At 43.5% G+C, this 26753-nt stretch overlaps 1 protein-coding gene across 1 annotated transcript in view; it reads left to right on the top strand.

Moving 5' to 3' along the window:
* The window catches only part of robo3 (roundabout, axon guidance receptor, homolog 3 (Drosophila)), a 483277-nt gene that overhangs the window by 421187 nt on the left and 35337 nt on the right, over positions 1-26753 (top strand). The window contains 8 exon segments of the mRNA XM_052039748.1: positions 519-640; positions 2904-3120; positions 5242-5366; positions 8893-9064; positions 17889-18083; positions 19908-19931; positions 22046-22088; positions 22189-22337. Coding sequence (XP_051895708.1) covers positions 519-640; positions 2904-3120; positions 5242-5366; positions 8893-9064; positions 17889-18083; positions 19908-19931; positions 22046-22088; positions 22189-22337 — 1047 coding nt within the window.

Here is a 26753-nt window from a genome sequence, read left to right as displayed (position 1 = left end):
GCAGTGCAGGGAAGTGACCAGAAGTGGTTACTAAACCCAGCATTGTGAGACAGCTGGACTCACAGTAATAAAAAATAGAATTGTTAACTTGAGCACCAGGGAATCCAGCTAGGATTATCTCTCAACTTGAACCCTGGCGGTTTATTCCACCTTTGAGTAGATTACAGACAGTTATGCCATTAGTTCATTTGTAATGTATCTTTTGTATCTTGGACAAATAAATTATATTGAAAATGTTAATGGATTTACAGATATTTGGGTTGTTGTTAAACATTTGACTAATGCGCATGCCATTAATTTGAATTTCCAGACAGGGATTCTATTGCTACAACTGTTCCTATTGATTAATTCACTCTATCATGGGCCATAAAAACATTAACATATCTGTTAGTAGATATATGAATTGGCAGTCTTGGTACAGACTATCAGAGTTGGCATTTTATGAGATGGAAAATCAAACAGGGTGTTTGCATGTGTTAGCACAAGCTTATTGCATTAATTTTCCTTATCACCCACAGATGTGAGTCCCACCGGACAGGGAGTGGACCATCGGCAAGTACAGCGTGAGCTTGGGGAGATGGTGGTCCAGCTACAGCCTCCTGTCACTTTGACATCTACAACCATCCAAGTCACCTGGACAGTAAGTAATAAATGTAACAGTGACTTCCCCTTCAACCTTCTGCAGTGCCCCATTTCCCCACCCCCATGCCACCAACCCCCAGCACCCTGGCCATATAAGGTTGAGGAAGGGCCAAGAAAGAGAGCACAGTAAGGGGAAGACTGAATACAAGTGGCCGGCGAAACATCATTTTCTGTGGACAGATTTCTTCTTTCGTAATTGTTGTCTATTTCTTTTCTATTTAAACCATCAACCCACATTCAGCAGTGCCAGCTTGATGCTGTTCTTGTTATGTGTCAGTTTAGGGCTAGTGTAGTGACAGGCTGTACCCTCAAGCAATATAATATCTCCATCCCTTTAGAAGGAATCGTCCCGCACTCTTCTGTGTCTATGGTGCTGGAATAATCCTGGCTGGGAACTAGAATTAAATTAATGGAGCTATAAATCAGACTTTCTAATGAGACCAGTAGGCAGTGGAGAGTTTACAACCGATGGTGAAGGGGATCTGAACACAAAACCATTGCAGTCTGAGATACCGTGAAGAGCGTAAATGTGAGCATAGAGAGAAAGGGAAAGGGGAATCGCATTGATTGATGGCACTTGTTCGCCAGAAACCATACAACACTGCCTGCACTAAACAGCAGCACTCATCGTGCTGGCTCAGAATCCTGAACTTGGAGAAGGGAGCAGAGAATGGATTAGGCAGTAAATATCTATTTATTCTTTACCCCAATTAGAAGGCTCAAGTGCAATGTCAGGCAGACCTGCTGAGAACATTGTAAGGCTGTGTGGGTATGCTGGAGGAAGCAGCATCTTCTACTTGATTAAGCTGAAATAAAAGGAGAAGGAGGCATGGAATGTGACGCTTTCAGGCATCCTGGTGTCACAGGCAGTAAGTGCCAAGAACATGAATGAGTACGGTCCATGGTAGGTGCCGTCTGCTAAGGTTAGTGCAGTGACAGGCTCTACCCTTAGGCACAGTAGGCAATGTAATATCTCCATGCCTTCAGAAGGAATGGTCACTCACTCTTCTGTAAGGTGCTAGAATAACCCTGGCTGGCATTCTTCAGGAATGTTTCCAGAAATGGATGAACACGGGAATAGGAAGCCACCATTCAGCCACTTGCCACTCAAGTGAGATCACGGATGATCTGTGAACTACTCATCCATTTGCCTTGGCTCTGTGTCCCTCAGTACTAAATTTAAAATGAGTTAACATCTTTTGGTGAAAGGAAGCTTCATATTTTCTCCCATGCTCTCTGTGAAGAAGTATTTACAAATTTTCACTGAATGCCTTCACACTGATTTTAAGATTATATTCTCTTATCCTGGATTTCTCCAGCAATCGGAAAACGTTTCTCCAGTTCTTTCCAAAATTTCAGAAAAAAAAATTTCATATATTCCATGGAGTATGAGTATAGTTTAAGTAATGTTGCCTCAGACCCCTGGTAATACTCTGGTGAATCTACGCTGTCTTCATTTCCTATGATGCAGTATTTAGGACTATACAAAGAATTCCAGATGTAATCTCACTGCAGCTTTCTATAATTGTAGCAAAACACTCTCCCCTTTATATCGTAGCCCTTGAGATATGAAAGCTAACATTCCACATGGTGCAGCTGGTAGAGCTGCTACCTCACGGCTCCAGTGACCAGGTTCAATCCTAAATTCTGATGCTGTCTGTGTAGAGTTTCCAAGTTCCCATTGTGACTGCATGGGTTTTGTCTGGGTGTTCTGGCTAACTCCCACATCCAAAAGATGGGTAGGAAGGTTAATTGGCCACTGTAAGTTGCCCCAAGTGTATAAGTGAGTGGTAGAATCAGGGAAGAGTTCAGGGAAGTATGGGGAAAATAAGTTATGGGGAAAATTAGTGGAGCAAGAGACTGTCCTTGACCTAGCAAAGATTCCATGGCCAAAATGACCTCCTATATTGTAAAGAAATATGGAAACTCTTTTTCTGATTATTTTGGTTCCTGACCACTGGATTTTAGTGAATTGTATACAAGGGTCCCCAAACTTCTTTGAACCTCCAGTGTCCCAAACTCTTCACCCATTTAAAAACATTCAAAACTATGTTTTTATTGAATGACCTCAAGCTGACCAGTGCATTCCTGCACAGTCACTTAGTTGATTGATATCACTTTGTAATTTTATGATCTTATCCTACTATTTCCCATGCCAATAATCTCTGTGTCATCAGCAAGAAATGGGCATACAATTATCCATTGTGCTATCTAAGCCATTAATAACCGTGTGTCTTTCTGCCCTGATGTGTTTATTGCAGGTTGATCGCCAAGCCCAATTCATTCAGGGTTACCGGGTGACGTACCGAACCAAAACAAGTGCTTGGCTGGTTCAGGATGTGAAATCTCCAGCTGAGCGCACCACCATTCTTGTAGACTTGAAAAAAGGAACAGAGTACGAGATTAAAATCCGCCCATATTTTGATGAGTTCCAAGGAATGGACAGTGAATCTGTCACTGTGCGCACACCAGAGGAAGGTAAGGTTTTGGGTGTATCTCAACAGCATAAGCTCAACCTTACAGATGCTTTGGGGCTAGTATGATCCAAAATCATACAACAGACTGCCAGACCATTTCATACTGTGCTTGGGTTTCTGTGATAGAAGAGAAAGGCATGTGTCACTTAAAAAGGCTGTCATATCACAAAAACATCCTGGTGGGTTCAATTGGCTGTGGTAAATGAGCACCTAGTGGTTAATGGCATATATGAGAATAAGTTGCAGTAATGCAGGTAAACAGGGAGAGGAGTAATGGGACCAATGGGTTGTTCCCCTGGGAGCATGCATGGGCCTAATGGGCCAAATGGCCTCTTTTGTTTATTTATAGGAGCATTTGGAGCAGAATGGGTTTCCCCCGGTTTCCACCAGTTTCCCTGCACATCGCAGAGCTGTGCAGGTTGGTAGGTCAGTTGGCCACTTGAGATTACCCCTAATATGTTGGTGAGTGGTAGAATCTGGGTGAGTTGATGGGAATGTGAGGAGAATAAAATGGGATTAGTTGAGGTTTAGTGCAAATGGGTACTTGATAGTCAGCATGGACTCAGTAGGACAAGGTGTATGAAGCTGTAACTCTAAAAATTTGTTTAACTTTTTTTTGTATTTTTGTCATTTTAATTATTTGAGTCTACTTTTTTTAATTGTCTTTGATCATCAATATTTGATAAAAAGTTTGTAAACTCAAACTGTCAAAAGGTCATCAGGGTAGCCCAGAGACAGGGCCTTATGTTATGTCACCTGAGGCCCAGTTGCTGCTCATGGACCATTCTGCTGCACTGAGTGGCCAAAGCAGTGAGGCATGGGGGCCACTGGGAACCATACAAGAGAATGATGCAAGGGTGTATTTGAGGCATGGACTATGCTGAGGAGGATTCAGGTCAAACTCTTGTTTGCCACACCATAGAGTGAGCCTGCAGCAATGTTCTTTCACAACAGTCCTTAGACTGTGGTGTGTCAGATTGGCTTCTAACCTCCCACAGGAATAAAAGATTGATCAGAGAGTGGAGTGAAAACAGATTCAGTCAAGTAAGATCTATTTGCTTTGAAAATTTCCTTTTATAGTCACATTGTCTTCCATTCAATGACCCAGGATCAGGATAGTGTGAGGAGATGATTCCCCACAGCAGCTGAAGCTTATAACACAATGATCACAGCCACAACTGGTAATAATCTACCAATCAATCTCCCGTTTTATTTTCATTCCTCCACATCTCCCTCTTCTGATCTTCTCACATCTGTTTACAGATCAATGTTTGTAGAGGGTTTGGTAGAAAACTGTCTGTCTTGCCTTCCAGCTGTGTCTTTAGGTTCAGCCTCTGCCCCAGTGCAAAGGCAGCTTGTCTTTGAGCTGGACTGCAGAGAGTTGTTAAACAGTTGGCAGATTGTCTTTATTTAATACTTGCAACAAAGGTTACAGATTGACCAAAGGCAGTAGTGAAAGGGACTGGATCTTCATCAATGATAGGTAGGGGCTGAGTCTTTCCTTGAGAGATAAATGGAAAGGATAAAGCATAAGATAGCACTGGAGGAAGGAATTTGCTTGACATGTCACTGAGTTTACCCAACCATCCATGTGTGATGGGCAATGCCAAGCAATAGCTTGTCTCTGACAAGAACAGAGAGGAAATGAGTAATATTTCACCCAGGGTGATTAACATAAACAATTTTCATTGTTAGTGTTACTTTGGGAGAATATGCTCTGATCTTACAATTTGGGCTTCCCCCTGAATATCTCTCAACCCAGAAATCCTTCAAATGGACAAATCAGTCAATAGCCTCATCAAAAATGGGCTTGAAAGTTCCAAGGTGCTTCTAATTGAAATATAATTTAACCTCATTTTATTCTGAAAAATATCAAATTTTAAAGTACTGTTTTGAAACTCAGGAACATGGTATATTGTTGAAATCTGCTGCCAGAGTCACTCTCCCATTACCACCACTAACCCAGCTTAGCCTGGCTCAGCAGGACCATAACACGTCCTTGAACTCACTTTATCTCAAATATGTTCAGGCACTGACCACAGCAGGAGCTGCCTCAGAGTCCTGCTGCCTGCTTTCTCTTCACTTAAACATTCTTTTCTTCTTTTGCACTAAACAAAAACAGCCCCTGCTGCTGCACCGCAAGCTGTTACCGTGGCAACAATTGGCTTGAGCAACAGCACCAGTATCAGCGTGTCCTGGGAGCCACCTCCCGCTGAGGAACAGAATGGAATCATCCAGGAGTACAGGGTAAGCCAGGACACTGGAGGGATAAATCAAATGAACAGTGGAACAGGGGAAGCTAATGACTGGGGTTTGAAAATATATTAGCCTAATTTCTCAACAGTTGGGACATGTTAATTAAAGAATTTAATCATAATTGTTCTGAGGTGAAGAATGAAAACAAAAGAAGCCTCGTAAATCCATGGAGGCTTGGCATTTTACAATGAGCTTTTAATGGTGATAGTGTTACTGTTTACCATATGTTCATTACTTTAATTGATCTTTATTCCCCATGCAGCTGGCCTGTTTTAAGAAAGGACTGGTCATGCATACTCAACGCAAAAGCTAAAGCAGTTGAGGATTAAGGACTGTGTTTGGCACTTTCTGGTTGAAGTGTTCTGTTGAAGTATCTTCTTCTCCAGAGTTGAGTCCTCGCAAGTGGTAGCAGGCATCAAGTTTGCCACTCTCAATCTGAATTCAATAGGAGGCATGGCAGGAAAGTGACCACGGCATATTTTTGATAACGCACTACCTGGCCATCCAACCTGTACCCTCGAGTGCCTTGGGCTTTGCTCGGCCACCTGCAGCATGTACAGTAAGCAACAAAACTTGTTTCTAACTTTGAAAAGACAGAAGTGACAGAGGGAAACATGGAGACAATCACTAACAGCATCCTGTTACAACAAGAACAGCCGTTGGTTCCACTGGGAACTGCTCTGCTGGCGAAGAGAATGGCGATTCATCATTCAGTATAAACACGCTGACTGGTCGAGCAGCCATTTGCATCCGCTAATTTCAGTTCAGCCCCTCACAGTCAGAGCCAGTAATGGTACCTGCTCACATCCACTGGGGTAGATAATCATCGTGATTGACTGCGAGAAACATTGTTGATTCCTAATGGCAACTGTCAGGTTTTCATTTCATAGGCCTGAAAGAAACAATAATCAGGCAGTTGTTCCCTTCCCTCCCCCCCTAACCCCTACCAGATTACCAAGAAGCTGATGTTGACGAAGATGTAACCTCCTTGTTCCTGACTAGCACGACTGGCAACTGATCCAGCTCACACACACTATCATTCACTAACCCCTCCTCGGCTCTTTTCATTACTAACAGTATTGCTAATATGTTTAATCCACTTCCCTTGAATTCCCCTGCATGGCTGGGTCTTATATTACACGTCACCCAATCCTCTCTGTTATATCCTTGGCTCTGCAAAGATGTTCAGTCATACAAGTGATGTATTGGAAAGTGACATTTTTGCCTTTGTTAGGAATAATTCTGGCTGGGCATTAACACCAAAAGCAAAATACACTGGGTTGATTTGATGTTGGTAGGTAAAACTGGTCATTTCAGTATCCCATTGGGTGTAACCCTGCATTAGCATTAATCCACAGTTTACCAGATGAATCAGATAGGGTCACTGCAAACAAAATTTCCTTGATGCTATTGCTTCTTCAGCATGTATGGCAAAGGCTCAAACCAGGATGGAGTCTGTCCATAGGCCGATGTAACGGCCATGCACTGAGAACAGGTACATTTGGTATATTTGCCATCACTGGGTAACCAATTGATGGGAGATATTTCTCATTGATAGGTGGCCATGATTGGGTGCAGCTTGAAGGCCCAGCACCTGATGTGAGGTCAGAGGCAGTGTGATGCTCAGACCTCTGATTGGTAAAGCAGCCAACCTCAATGTACCAGGTGGCTTGTGGGATCATGGGTTAGCAAATATGTTGGTTCTCTAAAGAATCTAGTGGGGAAAGTGAAGTGAAATGCAAATATAAAATGATATGTATGCCCAAAACTCATATTAGAAGGCCAGAAGTTCAACCTCAATATTGCAATCACATTCTCCTACAAATCATTTAACTGGAGGGAAGTTGAAGGCTACCCAGGATTGAGTGATTTTTGTGCCCACAAGGAAGGAATGCACAGTTAAAAAATGTTCCACCTTGTAATTGGCATAGAGGGTGAGGAGTGTTTGGAATAAGTTGTCAAAAAGCTAGTTGAGACTAAAAACTCCTGAGGAGTTTAGATGCATGTTGGATGTTGGTTGCTTGAGTTTCGTTATTAGAAGGGCAAACTTCAATGAGAAAATGTTCTTTCTTCTTTTAATTGTCCTTATGTCCTTAAAAGCATCATTACTTCATGCTGGAATATTGAATAGTCGTCCACTGCCTAGTCAAATCAGCCATCAGAATCAAGCCTGATGCTACCATTCCTGAGCTTAAGATGATTTAGGTCAAAGCTTCCTAATACATCCTAACCTTCAGGTATTTAGCCAGCCAGGGAAAAATAACTCGTAATATGTTCCTTTGGTTTCCTTAAATCACTCTGTAATTATAAGTATTGATATAGTTATGTATCCTGTTTATATTGACTCACACAAATATCCTTCATATCACAATGTTTTCATGTTCAATACAAATTAATAACATATTGATTACATTGCACTCAAAGCTCTGGTGATTTCTTGGTTAGTGCAGATAGTCATTCACTGTCTAATCACTTAATCCCACATTAATACCTTTATAATTAAATTGTTGTTCCTAAGACTTAAAAATAGGCATTATCACACAAAGCCTTGTCTCAGATCAGTGCCCTCAGCCACGTAGCTGCCCACGTTGTTGGAGGCTGAGTGAAAAGTAGTTGGTGTTTTTTTAGTTATATGTTATTTCCAGATCAAACTAAATCCTATTGATGGAGTTGGATGCAAAAACAGAGGCATATGTTGCTGAACTGGTTTTATTAAGTGTGAGGTGTTGCACTTTGGTAGGTAAAATGTAAGAGGAAAGTAAATGGCAGGACCCTCAGGAGCATTGATGTATGGAAGGATCTTGGAGTCCAAGTCCATAGCTTCCTGAAAGTAGCAAGACAAGTAGATAGGGTGATAAAGCAGGCATATGGCATACTTGCCTTTATCAGTCAGGGCAATGAGTATAACAGTTGGCAAGCCACACTGCATCTGTATAAAGCTTTGGTTTGGCCTTAGTTTGATCTGGAGCTGAGAGACAACCTGATCAAAGTATATAAAATTATGAGAGGCATAGATGAGGTAGGTAAGAGTCCTTTTCCCAGGGTGAAAATGTCAAATTGTAGGGGGCATAGGTTTAAGGCAAGAGGGGTAAAGTTTAAAGAAGATTTGTGAGCCAGGTTTTTTACACAGAGAGCGGCAGGCGCCTGGAACATGCTGCTAGGGGAGGTGGTGGAAGCAGATACCATAACAACATTTAAGAGGCATTTAGACAGGCACATGAACAGGCAGGGAATGGAGAGATAAAGACCGTGTGCAGGCAGATGGAACTAGTTTAAATTGGCATGATGGTCAGCACAGATATGGTGGGCTGAAAGGCCTGTTCCTTTACTGTACTGTTCTATGAGCTAGGAGTCTACTTATTTTACATTTAGATGAATCTATTGTCATATACAGTAGAGGAGAATGAAATCCTTTGTTTGCATGAAGCTCACAGATTAAAGAGTCTATATGGTAACATAATGTTCATTTGTTCGTGTAAATGATATTTATTTGAATGCATGGTGTTTATTCTTGTAGATCTGGTGCTTGGGAAATGATACCCGCTTCCATGTTAACAAGTCAATTGATGGAACTGTCCACTCAACGGTTGTTCGTGGACTGATAGCTGGTGTGCTGTACCGTGTGGAAGTGGCGGCAGCTACGAGTGCTGGAGTTGGGGTCCGAAGCCAGCCTGCAACCGTCCTAATAAGTAAGTGAGAAAGGATCTAGAGGCAATTGCTGAAACAAGGAGGTTGTTACAATACCTGCAGTATTTAAAGGCTCTGTACCTAATATGATATTTATTTCCTGTAATTTATTTCTATAACAGTTTACATTTGTAAATTTTTACATTGTTTACATTTCAGTTACTATAAAAGAATGCATATTTTCGCACATTGTGAGTAGTATAGTGGAATAGCAATTCTTCTCTCGATGACCCTGAGATGTGCTTTTTACTGCAATTGAACACAAATGAAGAAGAAAGACTTCGATTTATAAAGAATCCTTAATAGACAATGATGTTCTAAATCATTTTATGGCCAATGAAGTGGTTCTTCTGAAGTGTAGTCACTGTTGCAGTACAGACAGTGCAGCAGCTAGTTTGTGCACAGAAAGATCCCACAAACAGCATTGCAACAATAACAAAATAATCAGCTTAGCTGTTGTTTGAGGGAGAAATTGTGCCTAAGACACTGGGTAGAATTTCCCTGCTGTCCTTCAGATAATCCAATGGAATCTTTTACAGCCACTGGACCTTTGTTCTGATGTCTCATCCAAATGATGGCACCTTCAATAATGCAACTCCTTCTCCAATGGTCTGAAGCATCAGCATAAATTGTGTCCTCAAGTTCTTGAGTCAACTGGGGTCTTTAAGTTGAAAGTGACAGCATAAAATTCTGTGCATTATATGATGCCATAAGTAGTTCATGAAAACACCCCCACCTGCAGGTTCCCCTCTTAAGTCACACACCATCCTTACTTGGAAATAAATATATTGGTGGCCCTTCATCATCTCTGGGTCTAAATCCTGGAACTACCCAACCAACAGCACTGTAAGAGTAACTTCACCAGAAGGATACAGCAGTTCAAGAATGTGGCTCACCATCACCTTCTCTAAGCAAAAAATTCTGGCCTTGGTTGTGGCACAGTTATCTCAAAAAAATGGATATATGAGAAAAGAAGATGCTGCTGCACATTTTGAACAGCGTCCCATCTGACAAATAGTAACCAACACCTGGGAGATCTGATGGTATGTATCAGTAAAGCATATGAAACCAGTGCTATTGGAGAACATGTAGATAAGATGAGAACAGTTGGAAGGCATATGGTGAGTTGGCCTTCATTAGTTGGGGTATTGCGCTCAAGAGCTGCCAGGTGATGTTGCAGCTCTATAGAACTCTGGTTAGATCACACCTGGAGTATTGTGTTCAGTTCTGGTCGCCTCATTATAGGAAAGATGTGGAAGCTTTAGTGAGGGTGCTGAGGAGATTTACCAGGATGCTGCCTGGATTGGAGAGTATGTCTTATGAGGATAGGTTGAGTGAGCTAGGGCTTTTCTCTTTGGAGAGAAGGAGGATGAGAGGTGACTTGATAGAGGTGCACAAGATGAAAAGAACCATAGATCAAGTGGACAGTCAGAGACTTTTTCCCAGGGTGAAAATGGCTTACAAGAGGGGGCATAATTTTAAGGTGATTGGAGGAAGGTATAGTGGGGATGTCAGAGTTAAGTTTTTTACACAGAGAGTGGTGGGTGCATGGAATGCACTGCCGACAGAAGTGGTGGAGGCAGATACATTAGGGACATTTAAGAGTCTCTTAGATAGCCACATAAATGATAGAAAAATGGGCTATGTGGGAGGGAAGGGTTAGATAGATCTTAGAGCAGGATAAGATGTCGGCACAACATCATGGGCCGAAGGGCCTGTACTGTGCTGTAATGTTCTATGTTCTATAAGAGGATGGATATATTCAGCTGTTCCATCTTCCAAGGTCCTATTCCAGGTCCTGTTCGGGCCACTTTCCTGCATTTTCTTGCTCTAATCTGCTTCTCCCTGCTGGAAAGGAATATCGAACAATTGCTGCCCGAATAACTCAGTTTGGGCACATTCATCCAGCAACTTAACATGTAAAAAGTTATAGGTCATTACATGATCTGCTGGAAATGTTGAAGAGTCAATCCGCCATGTTATTCTTGAAAGAAACGTTCCCAGTAGTGAAGTGTACCATTCAGAACAGATGGTAGAAGGTTTTGGGGAGATTCAATAAGCATGTTTAAAATTCTGAATGGTCTTGATAAAATAGAAAAGGCAATCTTGGCAGGAGGGTCAATAACTAATAGAGACACATTTAAGATAGTTGACAAAAGAATCAGAATTTGAAAGATGAGAATTTATTAAGCAGCCTCAAAATCGAGTTTATTGTCATATGCGCAAGTGAATGTATGCACAGGTGCAATGAAAAACTTACTTGCAGCAGCATCACAAGCACATAGCATCAGATACACAACATTCACAAGAAAACCATAAATTAACAATATAAATTACACAAAATTATACAAGAAAGAATACAATTAGAACAAAAAACAACAAAATCCATTGTAGTACAAAGTGGTCATAGTGTTGCTATACTGAAGTAGTGATGGGGTTGTGCAGGTTGGTTAAGAACTGAATGGTTGAAGGGAAGTAGCTGTTCTTGAACCTGGTGGTGTGGCCTGTTGTTATAATCTGCATTTCACTGATTGAAAGGATGGTGGAAACATTTTTAGAAGGGAATTGGATAAGCACTTAAATATTTTGCAGAGTTCTGAGAAAAGATCAAGATAGTGTGACTATCTCTTATAAAGAGCTGGCTCAAATACAATGGGCTGAATGTCCTCCGATGTTATAACTTTCCATAATTCTAAAAAAAACTGGTTGTTTCATTCATCATTCTTCAAAATCTATGGGTTCCCATGATTCCAAGAATTGGTTCGATTATAATTGATCCAGAATAGGGGCGGCACAGTAACGTAGCGGTTAGCGCGACGCTATTACAGCGCCAGCGATTGGGGTTTGATTCCCGTCGCTGTCTGTAAGGAGTTTGTACATTCTCCCGTGTCTGCGTGGGTTTCCTCCGGGTGCTCCGGTTTCCTCCCACATTGCAAAGACGTACGGGTAGGTTAATTTGGGTTTAAAATGGGCGGCGCGGACTCATTGGGCCAGAAGGGCCTGTTACCACGCTGTAAATAAAATTTTTTAAAAAATTATGAGCTCTGTTGAGGCCCACGGGTACTTAAAGACTATTGAAGCTGTAGTAACATCAAACACCATTAAACAATGTAATGTATTTTTAATGATTGATAAATTATTTTAAAAATATGATGCAAAGTGAGTCAGCATTCAGCAGGAGGCTTTGTACAGCCCAGCTTGATAGATCCCTTTACAGAGAATTATTCCTTGAAGGCAAATTAAACAATAATTTTGTATCACTTAGCCATGCTGCAGTGCATTAGGCCTTGGCCACGTGTTTCCAATTCACTGCATCATCCCAGCATAGAGCAGCATTCCTACAGGAGCAGTGATCCAGTTCTTCTTCACTAGGATGGGAAGGAGTTGACCATCCAGCTCTGAAGCCTCTGCTGCCATTCCTCTCGATCCATAACTCAACTCCAGCTTCCCATAATATTTATGCTCAACAAGGATCCATCAATCTCAGTTTTGAAATGTTCCGTTTTTATGTTCCACAATTCCATTACTCTCCATGTAAAGAAGGGATCTTTAATCATCCTTCATTCAAATATAAGGTTATGCTTCTTTGATTCCCCCACCAGAGAAACTAGTTTTGCTCTGTCTACCTTATTGAATTGTTTAACCATATCCAGCACCTCAACAAGATGGTCTCTCAACACAGCCACCTGAAGGGTGGCAGAGCGATCCTCAAATGGACCTCACTGCAATTTTACCCAAAGTGGATCAGGGCAGCAGAGAAATTGGCTTTGGTTATGTTCAAAAGCAGAGGCAGTGTGTGATGGGAGAGCATGGGGCAGGTGTGAAAATGCAATAAAAGAAATGGCTTCTTACTAAGCTGAGAACAAGAGATTCAACGTCCCTGTATGGAACATGTTTATTTATGAACCATTGTTGGCATCGGAGGGACGTGCTGGGTGATCCTGGAGGGTTTCAGCTGCGGCTATATTGCCAAAGAAAGAAAAGAAGGGAATTCAGTCACTACACTGGTGAGGAGAGAAACAACTTTAACGACTTGCATTGTGTTGCACTTAATTCCAAAATATACAGTATGAGCTATTAGGACAGGTTTTCAAGGATGTAGATTTTAAGCATCTTAATGGGGGAGAACATGTTTATTTCCCAATGATCGATTACCAATGATTGCCTGCACTCATAGGAACTACAAGTCTTTACTGAAGCAATTTGCTTCAGTTCACTTGGCACTGCTAGTCAATGAAACCTGGAAGCTGGAATGTCTGCCAAGCAGCAGCAAGAGACTAGGGCAGGGTTTCTGCTTGAGTGGCACAGCGAACAGTGTTGGAAACTCATTGGATAGTCACTCTAGTGGGTCACACACTGGGTCACATCCCAGCCACACCCATGCCGGGTGTAATGAGACATAGATAACACAAACACAGCAACACAGAAAGACCATTCAAGCCAAGCTTTCAGTTCTCTTCCCTCACTCAGGTGGATTATCGCTGACCTGTTTCTCAAACCCATTTTCTGGTTTTACTCTGTATCCCATATAACCTTTAATTAACTAAAAATCTAAATCAGTCATTAAAACTACATGACAAAATGTTCATACTGTTTTGACGATGTAAGTTAATGATTTCCATCATCCCTTGGTTGTACCGTGGTGGGGGCCCAGTTGTGATGTGAAGTTGTTCCACCTTCACCTGGATTCCACCACTGGAGAAAACACATCTCTGGATTTTATCCATTTAATTTTTCCATCATCCTCAAGTACCTGAATTATACCACCTCTCAACTCAAGAACCTTTATTACACCATCTCTCAATTCAAGAGCATTAATTACACCGCCTCTCAAGCAAGTCCAAGCCAAGTTTAAACAAACTTTCCTCATACATTTCATCATTTAAGGTCTGTGCTGCTATGGACATTGAAGGGTGGAGGGTGGGGAGGAGGGAGGGTGGATTTACATAGTCAAAGGTTCAGCAATCATATCGGTTTTAGACATTCTTCCCCTTCCAATGGTGTCCTGAGGACTTTGGATTCTCCAGCTTGTGCTGCTGAGAGTTGCCTTACCTGCCCACCACCACCACCTGTAAAATCCAAGTAATAGGTGACTGAGAATTCCACTGGGCCCAGGGGCCTTACACTCGTCCTTTAAGATATGCTGGGATCACACAAATGACAAAAACTCACATATTATTGCACAAAGGGATGGATTCCACTCAAACTGATTGACAGATCATGGCAGCCAAGCTGGACTCCTGATCTGCATTGTAGAGGGTGGGGGTTCTTCCACATGCTGGCCAGTCAGCCTTGGGACCTGGTTGAAAGTTTCCTAGAGCCATAGAGAGATATCGTGCAGAAACAGGCCCATCAGCCCATATCTGCACCAACCATCAAACACCCATTTTACACCAATCCTTCCCTATTTAGTCTCTCACATTCCAACTCCCCCAGATTCTACCACTCACCCACACATTAGGGGCAATTCACCGCGGCCAATTAACCTACCAACCTGCATGTCTTTGGGATGTGGAAGGAAATGGAGCACTCGGGGGAAACCTATGTGATCATAGGGAGAAGGTTCAAACTCCACACTGAAGGTCGGGACTGAACCTGGGTCTCTGGAACTGTGAGGCAGGAGGTCCACTCTGCCACCTCCTCTTAAACTCCAGTTGTTTCCTTTGGAACAGAAGAGGCTGAGGCAAAACTCAGTTGAGGTGTATAAAATTAAGAAACTCTTAAGTAGATTAATGGAAAAAAAATCTATTTCCATCAGACTGGGGTCCAAAACCAAAGGGGCACAGAAGGCCTTCAGGCTCTCTGCTTCTTTCTTGACAACAGACCCAACCAGTTCCCCTTCACTGCCACCCTCTTCTGTCCGGCAGAACTGGTGCTCACCCTCAACAACTTCTCTTTCAGCTCCTCTCACTTTCTCCAGACTAAAGGTGTAGCCATGGGCACGCCCATGGGCCCCAGCTCTGCCTGCCTTTTCGTCAGCTATGTGGAACAGTCTATGTTCCAAGCGTACACTGGTAACGCCCCCCAACTCTTTCTCCGCTACATTGACGACTGCACTGGGGCTGCTTCCTGCACCCGTGCTGATCTCGTCAATTTCATCAACTTTGCCTCCAATTTCCACCCTGCCCTCAAATTCACTTAGTCCATCTCTGACCCCTCTCTCCACTTTCTGGATCTCTCTGTCTCCATCTCCGGAGACAGAGTAACCACCGACATCTTTTACAAACCCACTGTCTCCCACAGTTACCTTGACTATACCTCTTCCCACCCTGTCACTTGCAAGGATGCCATCCCCTTCTCCCAGTTCCTCTGCCTCCGCCGCATCTGTTCCCATGATGAGGCTTTCCATTCTAGGACATCTGAGATGTCCTCCTTTTTCAGTAAACAGGGTTTCTCTTCCACCACCACCAATGCAGCCCTCACCCACATCTCCTCCATTTCCTGCATATCTGCCCTCACCCCACCGCCCCCCCATCTCCGACATAACAGGGACAGGATTCCCCTTGTCGTCACCTACCACCCCACGAGCCTCCACATCCAATGCATCATTCTCCACAACTTCGGCCACTTCCAACGGGATCCCACCACTAGGCACACCTTCCCCGTCCCTCCTCTTTCCACTTTCGGTAGGGATTGCTGTCTCCACGACTCCCTTGTCCACTTGTTCCTCCCTGCGGATGACCCTCCCGGCACTTATCCCTGCAAACGCACCAAGTGCTTCACCTGCCCCTAAACCTCCTCCCTCACCACCATTCAGGGCCCTAGACTGTCCTTCCAGGTGAGGCAGTGCTTCACCTGTGAATCCAAGGGTGTTATTTATTGCATCCAGTGCTCCCGGTGCGGCCTCCTCTACATCGGTGAGACCGGACGCAGATTGGGTGACTGCTTCGTCGAGCACCTTCGCTCTGTCCGCCGCAAAAGCTAGGATCTGCCGGTGGCCACCCATTTCAATTCCACATCCCACTCCCATACCGATATGTTTGTCCACGGCCTCCTCTACTGCCACGTTGAGGCCAGACGCAGGTTGGAGGAACAACACCTCATATTTCGCCTTGGGAGTCTCCAACCTGACAGCCTCAACATTGATTTCTCTAACTTCCAGTAACCCCTCCCCTCTTCCCCCCACCCCTTTTTTCTCTGCTTTGTCTTCCCTCATTCCTGTGACCCCTTCCCCACTTCTCTTTCCCCTCCGCCCACCCTCATGACCTCTCCATCTATTCCCCACCTCCTTCCCTTTATTCCATGGTCCATTGCCCTCTCCTACCGGATTCCTTCTTCAGCCCTTTGCCTCTTCTACCTATCACCTCTCAGCTTCTTACATCTCCACCCCCCCCCCCCACCCACCTACCTTCCCCCTCTCACTGGGACTCATTTATCACCTGAACTCACCTATCACCTGCCAGCCTGTGCTCCCCCCCACCCTCCTCCGACCTTCTTATTCCGGCTTCTGCCCTCTTCCTTTCCAGTCCTGCTGAAGGGTCTCGACCCAAAACATCGACTGGTTATTTCTCTCTTTAGATGTTGCCTGACCTGCTGAGTTCCTCCAGCATTTTGTGTGTGTTACTGCAGACCTAAAGTGATTGGTGGAAGGGTTGGAGAGATAGATGAGGGGAGCTGAAGTTTGGGTCAGGAGTTCACTAACTGAAAGGATGGTAGAGGCAAAAACCCTTACCACATTGAAACAGTATTTACATGTGTACTTGAAATTGGGAAATTGGTTTATTATTGTCACATGTACCAAGGTACAGTGAAAAACTTTGTTTTGCGTGCCATCCATACAGACATTTCATCACATCAGTGCGTTGAGGTAGTACAAGGGAAAAACAATCACAGAATACAGAATAAAGTTACAGAGAAAGTGTAGTGCAGGCAGACACAAGGTGCAAGGCCATGACAAGATAGATTGTGAGGTCAAGAGTCCACCTTAGTGTAGAAAAGGTCCGTTCAATAGTCTTATAGCAGTGGGATAGAAGTTGTGCTTTCAGGCTTTTGTATCTTCTGCCCATTGGGAGGGGGGAGAAGCGAGAATGTCCGGGTGGGAGGGGTATTTAGTTATGTTGGCTGCTTTGCCGAGGCAACGAGAAGTGTAGACAGAGTCCATGGAGAAGAGGCTGGTTTTCACAATGTGCTGAGCTGTGTCCACAACTCTCTGCAGTTTCTTGTAGTCTCAGGCAGAGCAGCTGCCGTACCAAGCCATGATGCCGTAAATAGATTAATGGGGAAAAAAAAACTGTTTCCATTGGAATGGGATCCAAAACCAAAGGGGCACAGACTAAATGTGATTGGTGGAAGGATTATAGAAATAGATGAGGGGAGGTGAGGCTGTGGGTCAGGAGCTCACTAACTGAAGGGATAGTAGAGGCAAAAACCCTTGCCACACTTGAACAGCATTTGGATGTGTAGTTGAACAGCTGAGACCTGCAGGGTACAAACCCTGTGATGGAATATACAGTCAGGATGAGTAACTCTTTATCAACTGCCATAGATCTGACAGATTAAGTGATGTCCTTCTCTGTCATAAAATATCTGATTCTATGATTTGGAATTATATAGGATTAGGGACTATAGCAAATGGGGGCATTTGATGGGAGTTCCTGAACATCCAGTATAAAGGTAACATTTCAAAGCAGAAGTAGAAATTAGTTTGGAGTGGGAATTAGTCATCCAGATTGTAAAAAGGACAGAGTGGGAAGCAAACGATCAGTTGGTTATCTTTTCCTTCACATCAGTACCCAAGTCAAATTTCTGCCCCAATTTTCGTTAACTTAAAATGCCTTTATCTTTGGGCACTTTGGAGGCTCTTCTAACCTGCTCATCTGCCCCCAGGTCCGCCTTCAGACCAGGAGTCGGTTCCAGTGGAGAACAATGAAAACGTCAGCCTGGCAGAGCAGATAACTGATGTGGTGAAGCAGCCGGCGTTCATCGCTGGCATCGGTGGAGCCTGCTGGGTGATCCTGATGGGTTTCAGTGTCTGGCTCTACTGCCGGAGGAAGAAAAGGAAGGAACTCAGTCACTACACCGGTGAGGAGGGAATCGACTTCAGCAGCTTGCACTTGTGAAGCACTCACGGTTCTTCATTAGAGCACTTGATGCTGAGCCATATAACGGGTTCTTGGGACAGGTTTTTAAGGATCAGAGAGATTTAGGGAGAGAATTATGTGTCTGAGGCTGAAGGCATGGCCTTGCAGTGAAGAGGTTAACATCAGGTCTCTTAACTAGAATTAGATGAGTGCAAGATTCAGAGAGTTTTTTTGCACTGAAGGAGGCTTCAGGCAAAGCCAAAGAGGGATTTGTGAACATTGATGTAAAGCTGGGCATTACTAGGCTGGGAACCAGAGTCAGTCAAAGGACGAATCTCATCCATACCCACAGTGGTCCACTACAATTCTCTTCAACATGCTTCAGAGGGCAGGTTCTGCCACTAACCTTCTTCTGCCACAGAGAACAGGTAAGCACCTCCACTGACCCCTGTTAGAAATGTGACTCGTTGCCCACTCTCTCGCTGTTGGCAGGCTCTGGTTTCCCCTTTTCCCGGCTGTTGATGCTGGATGCGATACCTCCCATGAGCCCCATCCTGCAGCAACAAAGTGTGACACTGGGCCAACCCAAGAGGCAGCAGTAAGTGCATGGCCGTTGGGCAGGAGTGGGGTTGGGCTTTATCGCAGCCTCATTTGGCTGAGCCCACCAACAGGTTCTCCTAGTAAAGAAGCAAGGACCAGGGATTGTTCCTGGAATCTTCCTGATGAGTGTGGCTCAGTATCACATGAGGTCAAACAGAATGCTGCTGAGAACGGTCCAAGAGTGTTTGTAACTAGAGTAGGAGACCACGATCTGGGCTTTCAGTGAGGAAGAGCTGAAAATCTCTCTGCTTTGTTCCTATAACTTCACTGGCAGCATGGAGCAGGGCCCAGTTAATGTTCATAAGTCAGGCTGCTCGTGACCTGTGGCTGCAGGACCCCTCTGCTCAAGTTATTCAGTGTTCCAGAGGTACTGCCACCCACTCTTGTTCTGCAGTTGATATTAGGAGGTTGATACCACTTGGAACCCCTTCCAACCTCCCAGCAGTTCTCATCTAACAATAATAATGCTTGCACAATATCTGTTCTTTCTGTCCATTACAGCACTAACCAAACTCATCACTTTCCAGGTAAGTGAACCTGTCCTTAAGACACTGACTATCAGCTGTTCAGCTGATCTCTGCTCCAATGTACCAAAGCACTGCAGTGATTCCCTCCATGTCACTGAGTAACTCTGGCCATGACACTTCCATGCACTCACTGCGCCTGCTCGGTAAACTACAGCCATATGTTTTTATAAATTGCCGTTCCCCTTCAGCCTCCGTTCATCAACCCAGAGATGGCCAGACAGTGGTTCTGACAGCCTCAGAAGCTACCTACTAACTTGGCCTTCCTGGAATGGAAGAGCCATTCCTCTGCAGGACATCTCCCAGAGTACAGCTGAATTGACACGCAGGGCTGGCAGGCACTCACCCATGTACTAGTCATCTGCCGCACAGTGTGAGGCACAGCTTGGAGATGTGATTCCATGCTTAACTTAAAACTTACCCAAAAAATTGGATGTCGACAATTATGCTTTTCCAGTTACTGAGTCCTGCTTTGCTCAAAGATAAAATCAATTTTTATAAAAAAAACTGAAATTCCTGTGTCAATCTATAACTTTGGGATGCTACCTTGTCACTACAGAGGCTAGAGGGCATATTTGAAGATGGTCCTATATCCCTTTGTGAATATGGCCAATTAACAGCATGGGCTGGGTTACACAGAGATCACTGCAGTGTTGATTCCATCCGTTGACCATCCTCTTTTTCTCCTCTTCTCTTTACAGCTTCCTTTGCGTATACACCAGCAGGTATGTTATGCGGACATTTTATGTTCACTTATAGTTTGAACTATTTCTATTAAGTCTTAGGTACAAAGTTCACAATTTTGAAGGCAATCAACAAAGCTCCAAATGTCATAGCGTTCCCCAAGAGTAATAACTGCAGTCCACTTTTGACACAACAACATACAGATGTGTTTTTTCTCAACAAACACAAAGACATTGCCTCAACCATAGAAGTTCAATGCATTCCTATTAAAAGAGCTGCAATCTAATTCCTGGCTGTCACTTTAAATTAAATGATTTCTTCTGCAAGGTAGCTCTTCAATCAATTTTATTCAGTGTACTGTGAGCCCTTGTGATTTTGCATTAAGTGCATGCTGGGAGAGTTGAGCTATTTGGAAACCTGATGACAAAATGGTCGCCTGTCAGCACCGAACAGAAACCTGGTCAATAAAATGGATTTTCCTTTCAAAGAACTGCTGCAAGCAAAAAAATAGGGAAATGAATTAACATGGATCAATCAGGCTGAATCTAAACATCAAAAGAATAAAAATATAGTGATTTTTATGCATAAAATAATCCTTCTAAATGACAGATGATTCAAAAATATGCACCAGTTCCAGCTACCAATCTCCAGCAATTCAGCCTCCACAACAACTTTTTTTGGCAATATTTATTCAATGTTATCCTGTCCTGTGGCAGAAATGATTCACATTGTCAGGCCACAAGCCTCACAACTGCCAGGTTTGTGGAGTGCAACATCATGTCAGTGCCCTACAGGTACCCTCAGAGAAGACTTCCCATACCCAGTCCTTAGCTGTTGCAGAGGCCAAAAGGCCGTTTACTGTCGATAATGAGTGCAGGCGAAAGAAGAACTGTTTCCCGAGGTAGTAGCATTCACGTGTTTGCTCCTGTTAGGAGCCACACCCAGCAACAACATGCACCAGAAAATTGGACGCACATGAGGCTCAAATTGCTAATCGAATTGATTCACTGTCAGCACATGGGCTGCTCTCAAATAACCAACACTCTAGCATGTGCTTCACACCCTGCTGGAGGTAGGAAGTTGGAATTTGAGGTGCATTTGACTTCACTTTCCAAAATAGGAATTTTTTTTTCCCCTAAGGTCAAAACCCTATAGGTCAAGACCTATTGTAACCCTCAACCAAGAGTAAGTTGATGTGCCTGATGTGGAGAAACACATGATGGCAGAATGGGCAAAAACTAAACTTCTTACCACCGTGACATTTTGCAGAACATTTAGAGCTGCACTTCTAAAGTGCCTTTTACAACCTTAGAACTTCTCAAAGCATTTTACAGTGAAATAGCAAATGACCACATTGTGACAATCTGTCTTGGAACACAAGAAAATGGGAGGTGGAGAAGACCTCTCAAGTGTGTCCCACCATTCAGTATGATCATGGCTGATCTATGCTGGTCTCTTCTGCGCCAGTTCCCCTAACCCTCAATTCCTTGATCTTTCAAATATTTATCTCCACCTTAAATATATCTAATGATCTGGTATCCAGACCCTGAGGGGCAGAGAATTTCAGAGATTCACAACCCTCCAAGAGAAGAAATTTCTTAGTGATGTTGGTTGAGGTGTAAGGAATGCCCAGGATACTAGGAGGAAATACTTTGCTCTTATTTGACAGTGCGAATGGATCTTTCACAGGACCTTTTGTGGGAGGGCAGATGGGCTTTGGTTTAACATCTCAACCAATAATACTATGCTCCTACAGTACTGCACTGAAGTGTCAGTCTACTCTTTGAATGCAGAGATTCACTGTGAAATATGAACCAGCAGCCCTGTAACCCAGGCACAAGAGTGCAGCACTTTTTATTAACATGATGCCACATGGGTGAATACAAAGTCCCCAATTTTCCTTGATTAGTGTAGGAAGTCAAATAGAAGCTTCCTAGAGATTTTCCTAAATTGGCAATAGATTTATTTAGTCTCATTTGCTTTGCCTCTCCCAGAAGCTGCCCTTGTGGATGGTGGCATCAGTATTAGGTTGCATCCTGCACTGGAATAGACCGACCTTTGTATGCTTGCCGGTCTCTTTCCACCCTTCCGTTGTGTGTGTTCACTGTACTGTAAGCTTGTTGTAAAGTTTTAACTGGTATTTGCTTTCATGCAGTAGCTTTTCCACACGCTGAGAGTTCAGGCATCACCAGTAGCAGGTAACTTATAATCAACTCATTTCAAAATAAAATCTCCTAGCGGTAGCTTTTAAGTAGTGACACCGAGCTGTGGTATTCACCTACTGAAATATCCTCCCAGACCAGGAATCCTGAACGCAAATGTCACCAACTACCCCTGGCTGGCGGACTCCTGGCCAGCCTCCAACCTGATGCGGAACAGCAATGGAAAGGAAAGTTCTGCCGGCTCTTGCATAGCAAAACATGAAACTACTGAACGGTTCTACAATGGTGAGTGAGGTGATGGGTTTGCACAGAGTGTCCACAGAAGCAGCCAAGGCAACTGTCAACAGATGTGTATAGGTTTTAAGTATGATATCCCATAAGCAATGCCCAGCATTTTGGTAGGGGGGTGTGAGTGATCCCAGATGGAGAGCAGGCAGATCCACATTCATAACAACTGTAGGCTGTTTCAGTGGTCACAGCTTTTTGATTAATAGGCATGGTTCCCAATAGGGACTATAGCTACATGGAAAGGTGGCTTTAAGGTACTTCTTCAAGCCATTCATGTAATCAAGTGTCAAAGCCAGACCAAGGAAACCTACTGATAACCACCTACTACCCACTCTTGAATGATTAATCAGTACTCTTCCATTTTGATCCATGCCATGGGTTGGAGACTACAATGTTCATCACCTACAGTGGCTCACTAGCCTCAGTGGAACACTAACTGAGTTCCAAAGGACATAACAGTGACTAGGCCAATGGCCAGGGAATTAGACAACCAGCATGAGAGAGAAACCTAAATGGTTTCATCCCCAGCAATCTGCCAATCACAGGCCAATCTGCCCCTGATGGTAGGTGATATGAATGACTGCTGTGCAGACCTTATGGACGCAAAGTCCTGTCTTAACAATGAGGACACACGCCATTGCATTGTGTGGCACTACTACAGTGCTAAATGGATAATTCAAAACTAGGCATCCATGAGATAGTATGGGCTATGAACAGCAGAAATGCTTTACTTCACACTCTATGAACTGCTCGCTCTGCCTATTTCTTACTCTGCCTTTATCCTCAAGCCCAGGACCAACATTGTTCTAAGGGAAGTGTGGAAGAGAAATTCAGGAGCAACGCAGGGAATTTTTAAAAAACTGCCAACCTGGTGATTATGTGTGTGCTGGAGCAGAAGCACCATGTTTGTGTCAGAGCTTGGTGATCCTACAGCTAAAGGACTGGAACAAAACTTTGCTGCCTCAGGTCATAAATGATGCTGAATAATGAAACAACTGCCAGGAGCAGGCAGATGCATGAACATCATCCTCCTGAGCATGGTGAATTCCAGAGTGTGAAAGAAAGACCAAAATATTCTATTACCTGATATCAAGAAGTGGCTGTCAGCTGGACTGGGTAAATTCCATGAGTGCCAGGACATCCCTGCAATAGTGCTGAAGGCTTGTACTCCTGAACTAGATGTCCCTCCAGAGCAGCAGTTCCAGTACATGCAGGATAGTGGTATAGATCAGAGTGAAAGACTTCCCGGTTTTGTTGTGTCCACAAAAAGCACAACAAATCTAATTCCTTCCCCAACAGTCTCTCCTCAAACAGCAGCAAAGTGATGGAGGGTATCATCGACAGTGCCGCTACCCAGGTGGACTCAACGGTGCCCTGCCTGTTGATGCGCAGGTTGGGATCTGGAATACCATTTGGTTCAGACCTTATTACTGCCACAATCCAAATATGAACAAAAGAGCTGAATTCTAGAGAGAGTGACAACCTTTGACATCAAGGCAGCACTGGATAAATGTGACTTCAAAGTGCCTAAGTTATTGATAGTTGAGGGAAAAAACTGGGTGAAATAATACCTGAGACAGAGGAAGGTGGAAGCTGATGGTCCAGTCCCAGCTTCAGCTGTTTCATTGACTTTCTCTCTGTTATTTGGTCAGAAGTGAGGATGAAAATAGCCACATGAACTCAGTGAGCTGAGTGGCTTCCTTTTGTGTTGCTATGGAAGAGCCTGCTTCTCCACATTCTCTACCAACATGTTCATTGCGTTCTCTGGGGCCAGACCCAATTAACCACAGATCCTACGAATGACACAAGGCCCATATTTATATAATGTCTATTTCCTTATTGGTTCTCCTTAAAACACCACATCCATGTCAAAATACTTTAAGATGCAGATAATGTTGTAACATGAATAAACACTGGAAACATTTTGCACACAGGAGCATTGCAACTAAAGAGCTGATTGATAATATGTTCCTTTTGGAGGCAATAGTTGAGGGAACAGTGCTAGCCAGAACATGCTCGGGCTTTTTCAAACAGTGCTCTGAGATCTATAATTTACTACAAGAAATGCTAGATCAGGCAAGTTGCGTGAATCTTGATTTGTGTCTTGTGCCACTGCCAATAACGCAATACTCCATCAATTTGCACTGTATGTCATTATAAACTCGACAGAATTTTGCCTGGAGCACACCTTGTGCACTGTGCGCCATTCTGGTCTTAATATTATGGAAAGCAGATAGAGCAGTTGCAAGGATTTTCGGAAATGATGTTGGAACTCAGGTTAGAACACCGGGAATACATGACTGGATGGGACTCTTTTCTCCAGAAAAATGAAGATTCAGGATTCACGGTACATGTTGGAGTTCTTTAATATTATGTTTAATACAGTAGACATAGTAAAAGATTTTCCACATAGAGGAAAATGAAAATCTTGGTTCTATTAACATAAGATAGAAACCCATAGATTCTGTAGTGTATTGAGGAGGAACTTCTTTACTCGAGTTTCTATCCATGTTAGACCACCAAAATGTCCTTTATCAACTTTGCAAACAACAAGTTGTGTCTGTAACCATGGTGACTATTCCATCTCATTCTGCCTGATATTTTCTGCCTTTGACCACTCCTCTGCTCCAGTGGGACTGTCCTTACCCAGTCCATTCTGATCCTGTCACAGCTAGAGAATCATTCTTTCCCATGGTCACACAACCACCTTTGGAATACAGCATTGCTCCTCACCAATGTCATCCAATTGCCTCAACCCCTTCTCAGATTTGTCACCCTGCTTCATGACATCCATTGCAGAAGGACCAGAATTTTCTCCAATTAAATATAAGAAAGGCCAAAGCCATTGTCTTCTAACTCCCTCCGTGACTCCTGCCTCTCTCGTCCACCTGGGCGACTCTCTGAGCCTATATCAGACTGATTGCAACTTTGGCTTCCAGCGTAACCTTTTGACAAGATGACAGCAAAATGACTCCATCATTAAGACAGCCCTCTTCTGGGTCCATAACTTCGTTGATCTCTGACCCTCTGTCAGATCACCGGCTGCCGAAACCCTCATCGAAATTCTTGTCAGTTTTCAAATGATCTCAAAGTCCTTCAAGCCAACCTCCCACTTGTTCCTGGGCACAAAGTTGAGCTCAGTAACACTCTAAGGCCCATATTCTACCTCACACTGTCCCAGTCACCCATCACCCTCTCCCCATTCCATTCACCCAACACCCTTGCATTCATTGGCTTTCTGACCAACAAATTAATTTTCATCCCTTTGAAGTCCTCTCATGCCTTCTTATCTCAGTAACCTCCAGAATCCTCGCAATCTCTGCACTTTTCCATTCATTTATGCATGTCAAATTTTATAGAATCATGGAATCATACAGCACAGAAATGGGCCCTTTCAGCCCACCTTGTCCAAACCATCCATGATGCCAATCTATGCTAATTTGCCTGCGTTAGGCCCATGTCCCTCTACTTCTTTTCTATCTCTGTCCAAATGCCTTTTAAATATTGTAACTGTATCTAACTCTGCCATCTCTTCTGGCAGCTCATTCCATATATTCACTGCCCTCTGTGTGAAAAACTTACCCCTCAGATCTCCTTTAAAGATCTCCACTCTCACCTGAAACCTGTTGCCTCCAGTTCTCAACTCCCCTGCCCTGGGAAAACAATCTATTTAGACCCTTCATAATTTTATAAATCTCTATCAGGTCACTCCTCAGCCTCCGAAGCACCAGTAAGGATAACCCCAGACTATCCAATCTCTCCTTATAATTACAGCCCTCCATTCCAGGCAACATCCTGGTGAATATCTTATGCAATCTCTCTACTGCTACCATGTCCTTCCTGTAGCGCAGTGACCATTGTTTTCAACTGCACAGGCCCTGAACACTGGAATTCACTCCTGAAACCTCTCCAATCTGGTGGATTAATCTTTAAAGTTCTCTTTAAATCCTCCTCCTTAACCATCTGTCCTAATATGTGGCTTGTGTTAAGCCTTCCTTGTTAGAGTTCCTATAAAGGGTCCTGGATGTTTCATAACATTAGAAAGCATATTATTGAGAGTGGGTGAAATATAGAATTTATTACCAGCATAGTCATGCTAGGCACCACAGATAAGTGTGGGGGAAAATTAGAAAATCACATGCAGAGATAAAAAAATGCTGGTAGGAAATTGCTCATTTCTGGTTTAATTACCAGGAAAGACCAGTTGGTCTGTTGCTGTACATTCCATGTAGTTTTCTGTATTCACTTGTTAATCCAGTGGACTAATGACGTAATATTGATGAATGAGATAAGGTGACCCTCTTGACAAGCAACATCCACCAATTGTGAGAGCATTTGACTCTTGATACATTAACACTGAAACCAGTAACATGTAATCAGTTGTTGAAGGCTGCTTGCTTCCATTTCCTCATT

The sequence above is a fragment of the Pristis pectinata genome, chromosome 27 (genome assembly GCF_009764475.1).
Source record: "Pristis pectinata isolate sPriPec2 chromosome 27, sPriPec2.1.pri, whole genome shotgun sequence".
In the NCBI taxonomy this organism is placed as follows: Eukaryota; Metazoa; Chordata; class Chondrichthyes; order Rhinopristiformes; family Pristidae; genus Pristis; species Pristis pectinata.
The sequence above is the reverse complement of the archived record's forward strand: the minus strand, read 5'-3'. Positions and strand labels throughout refer to the sequence as shown.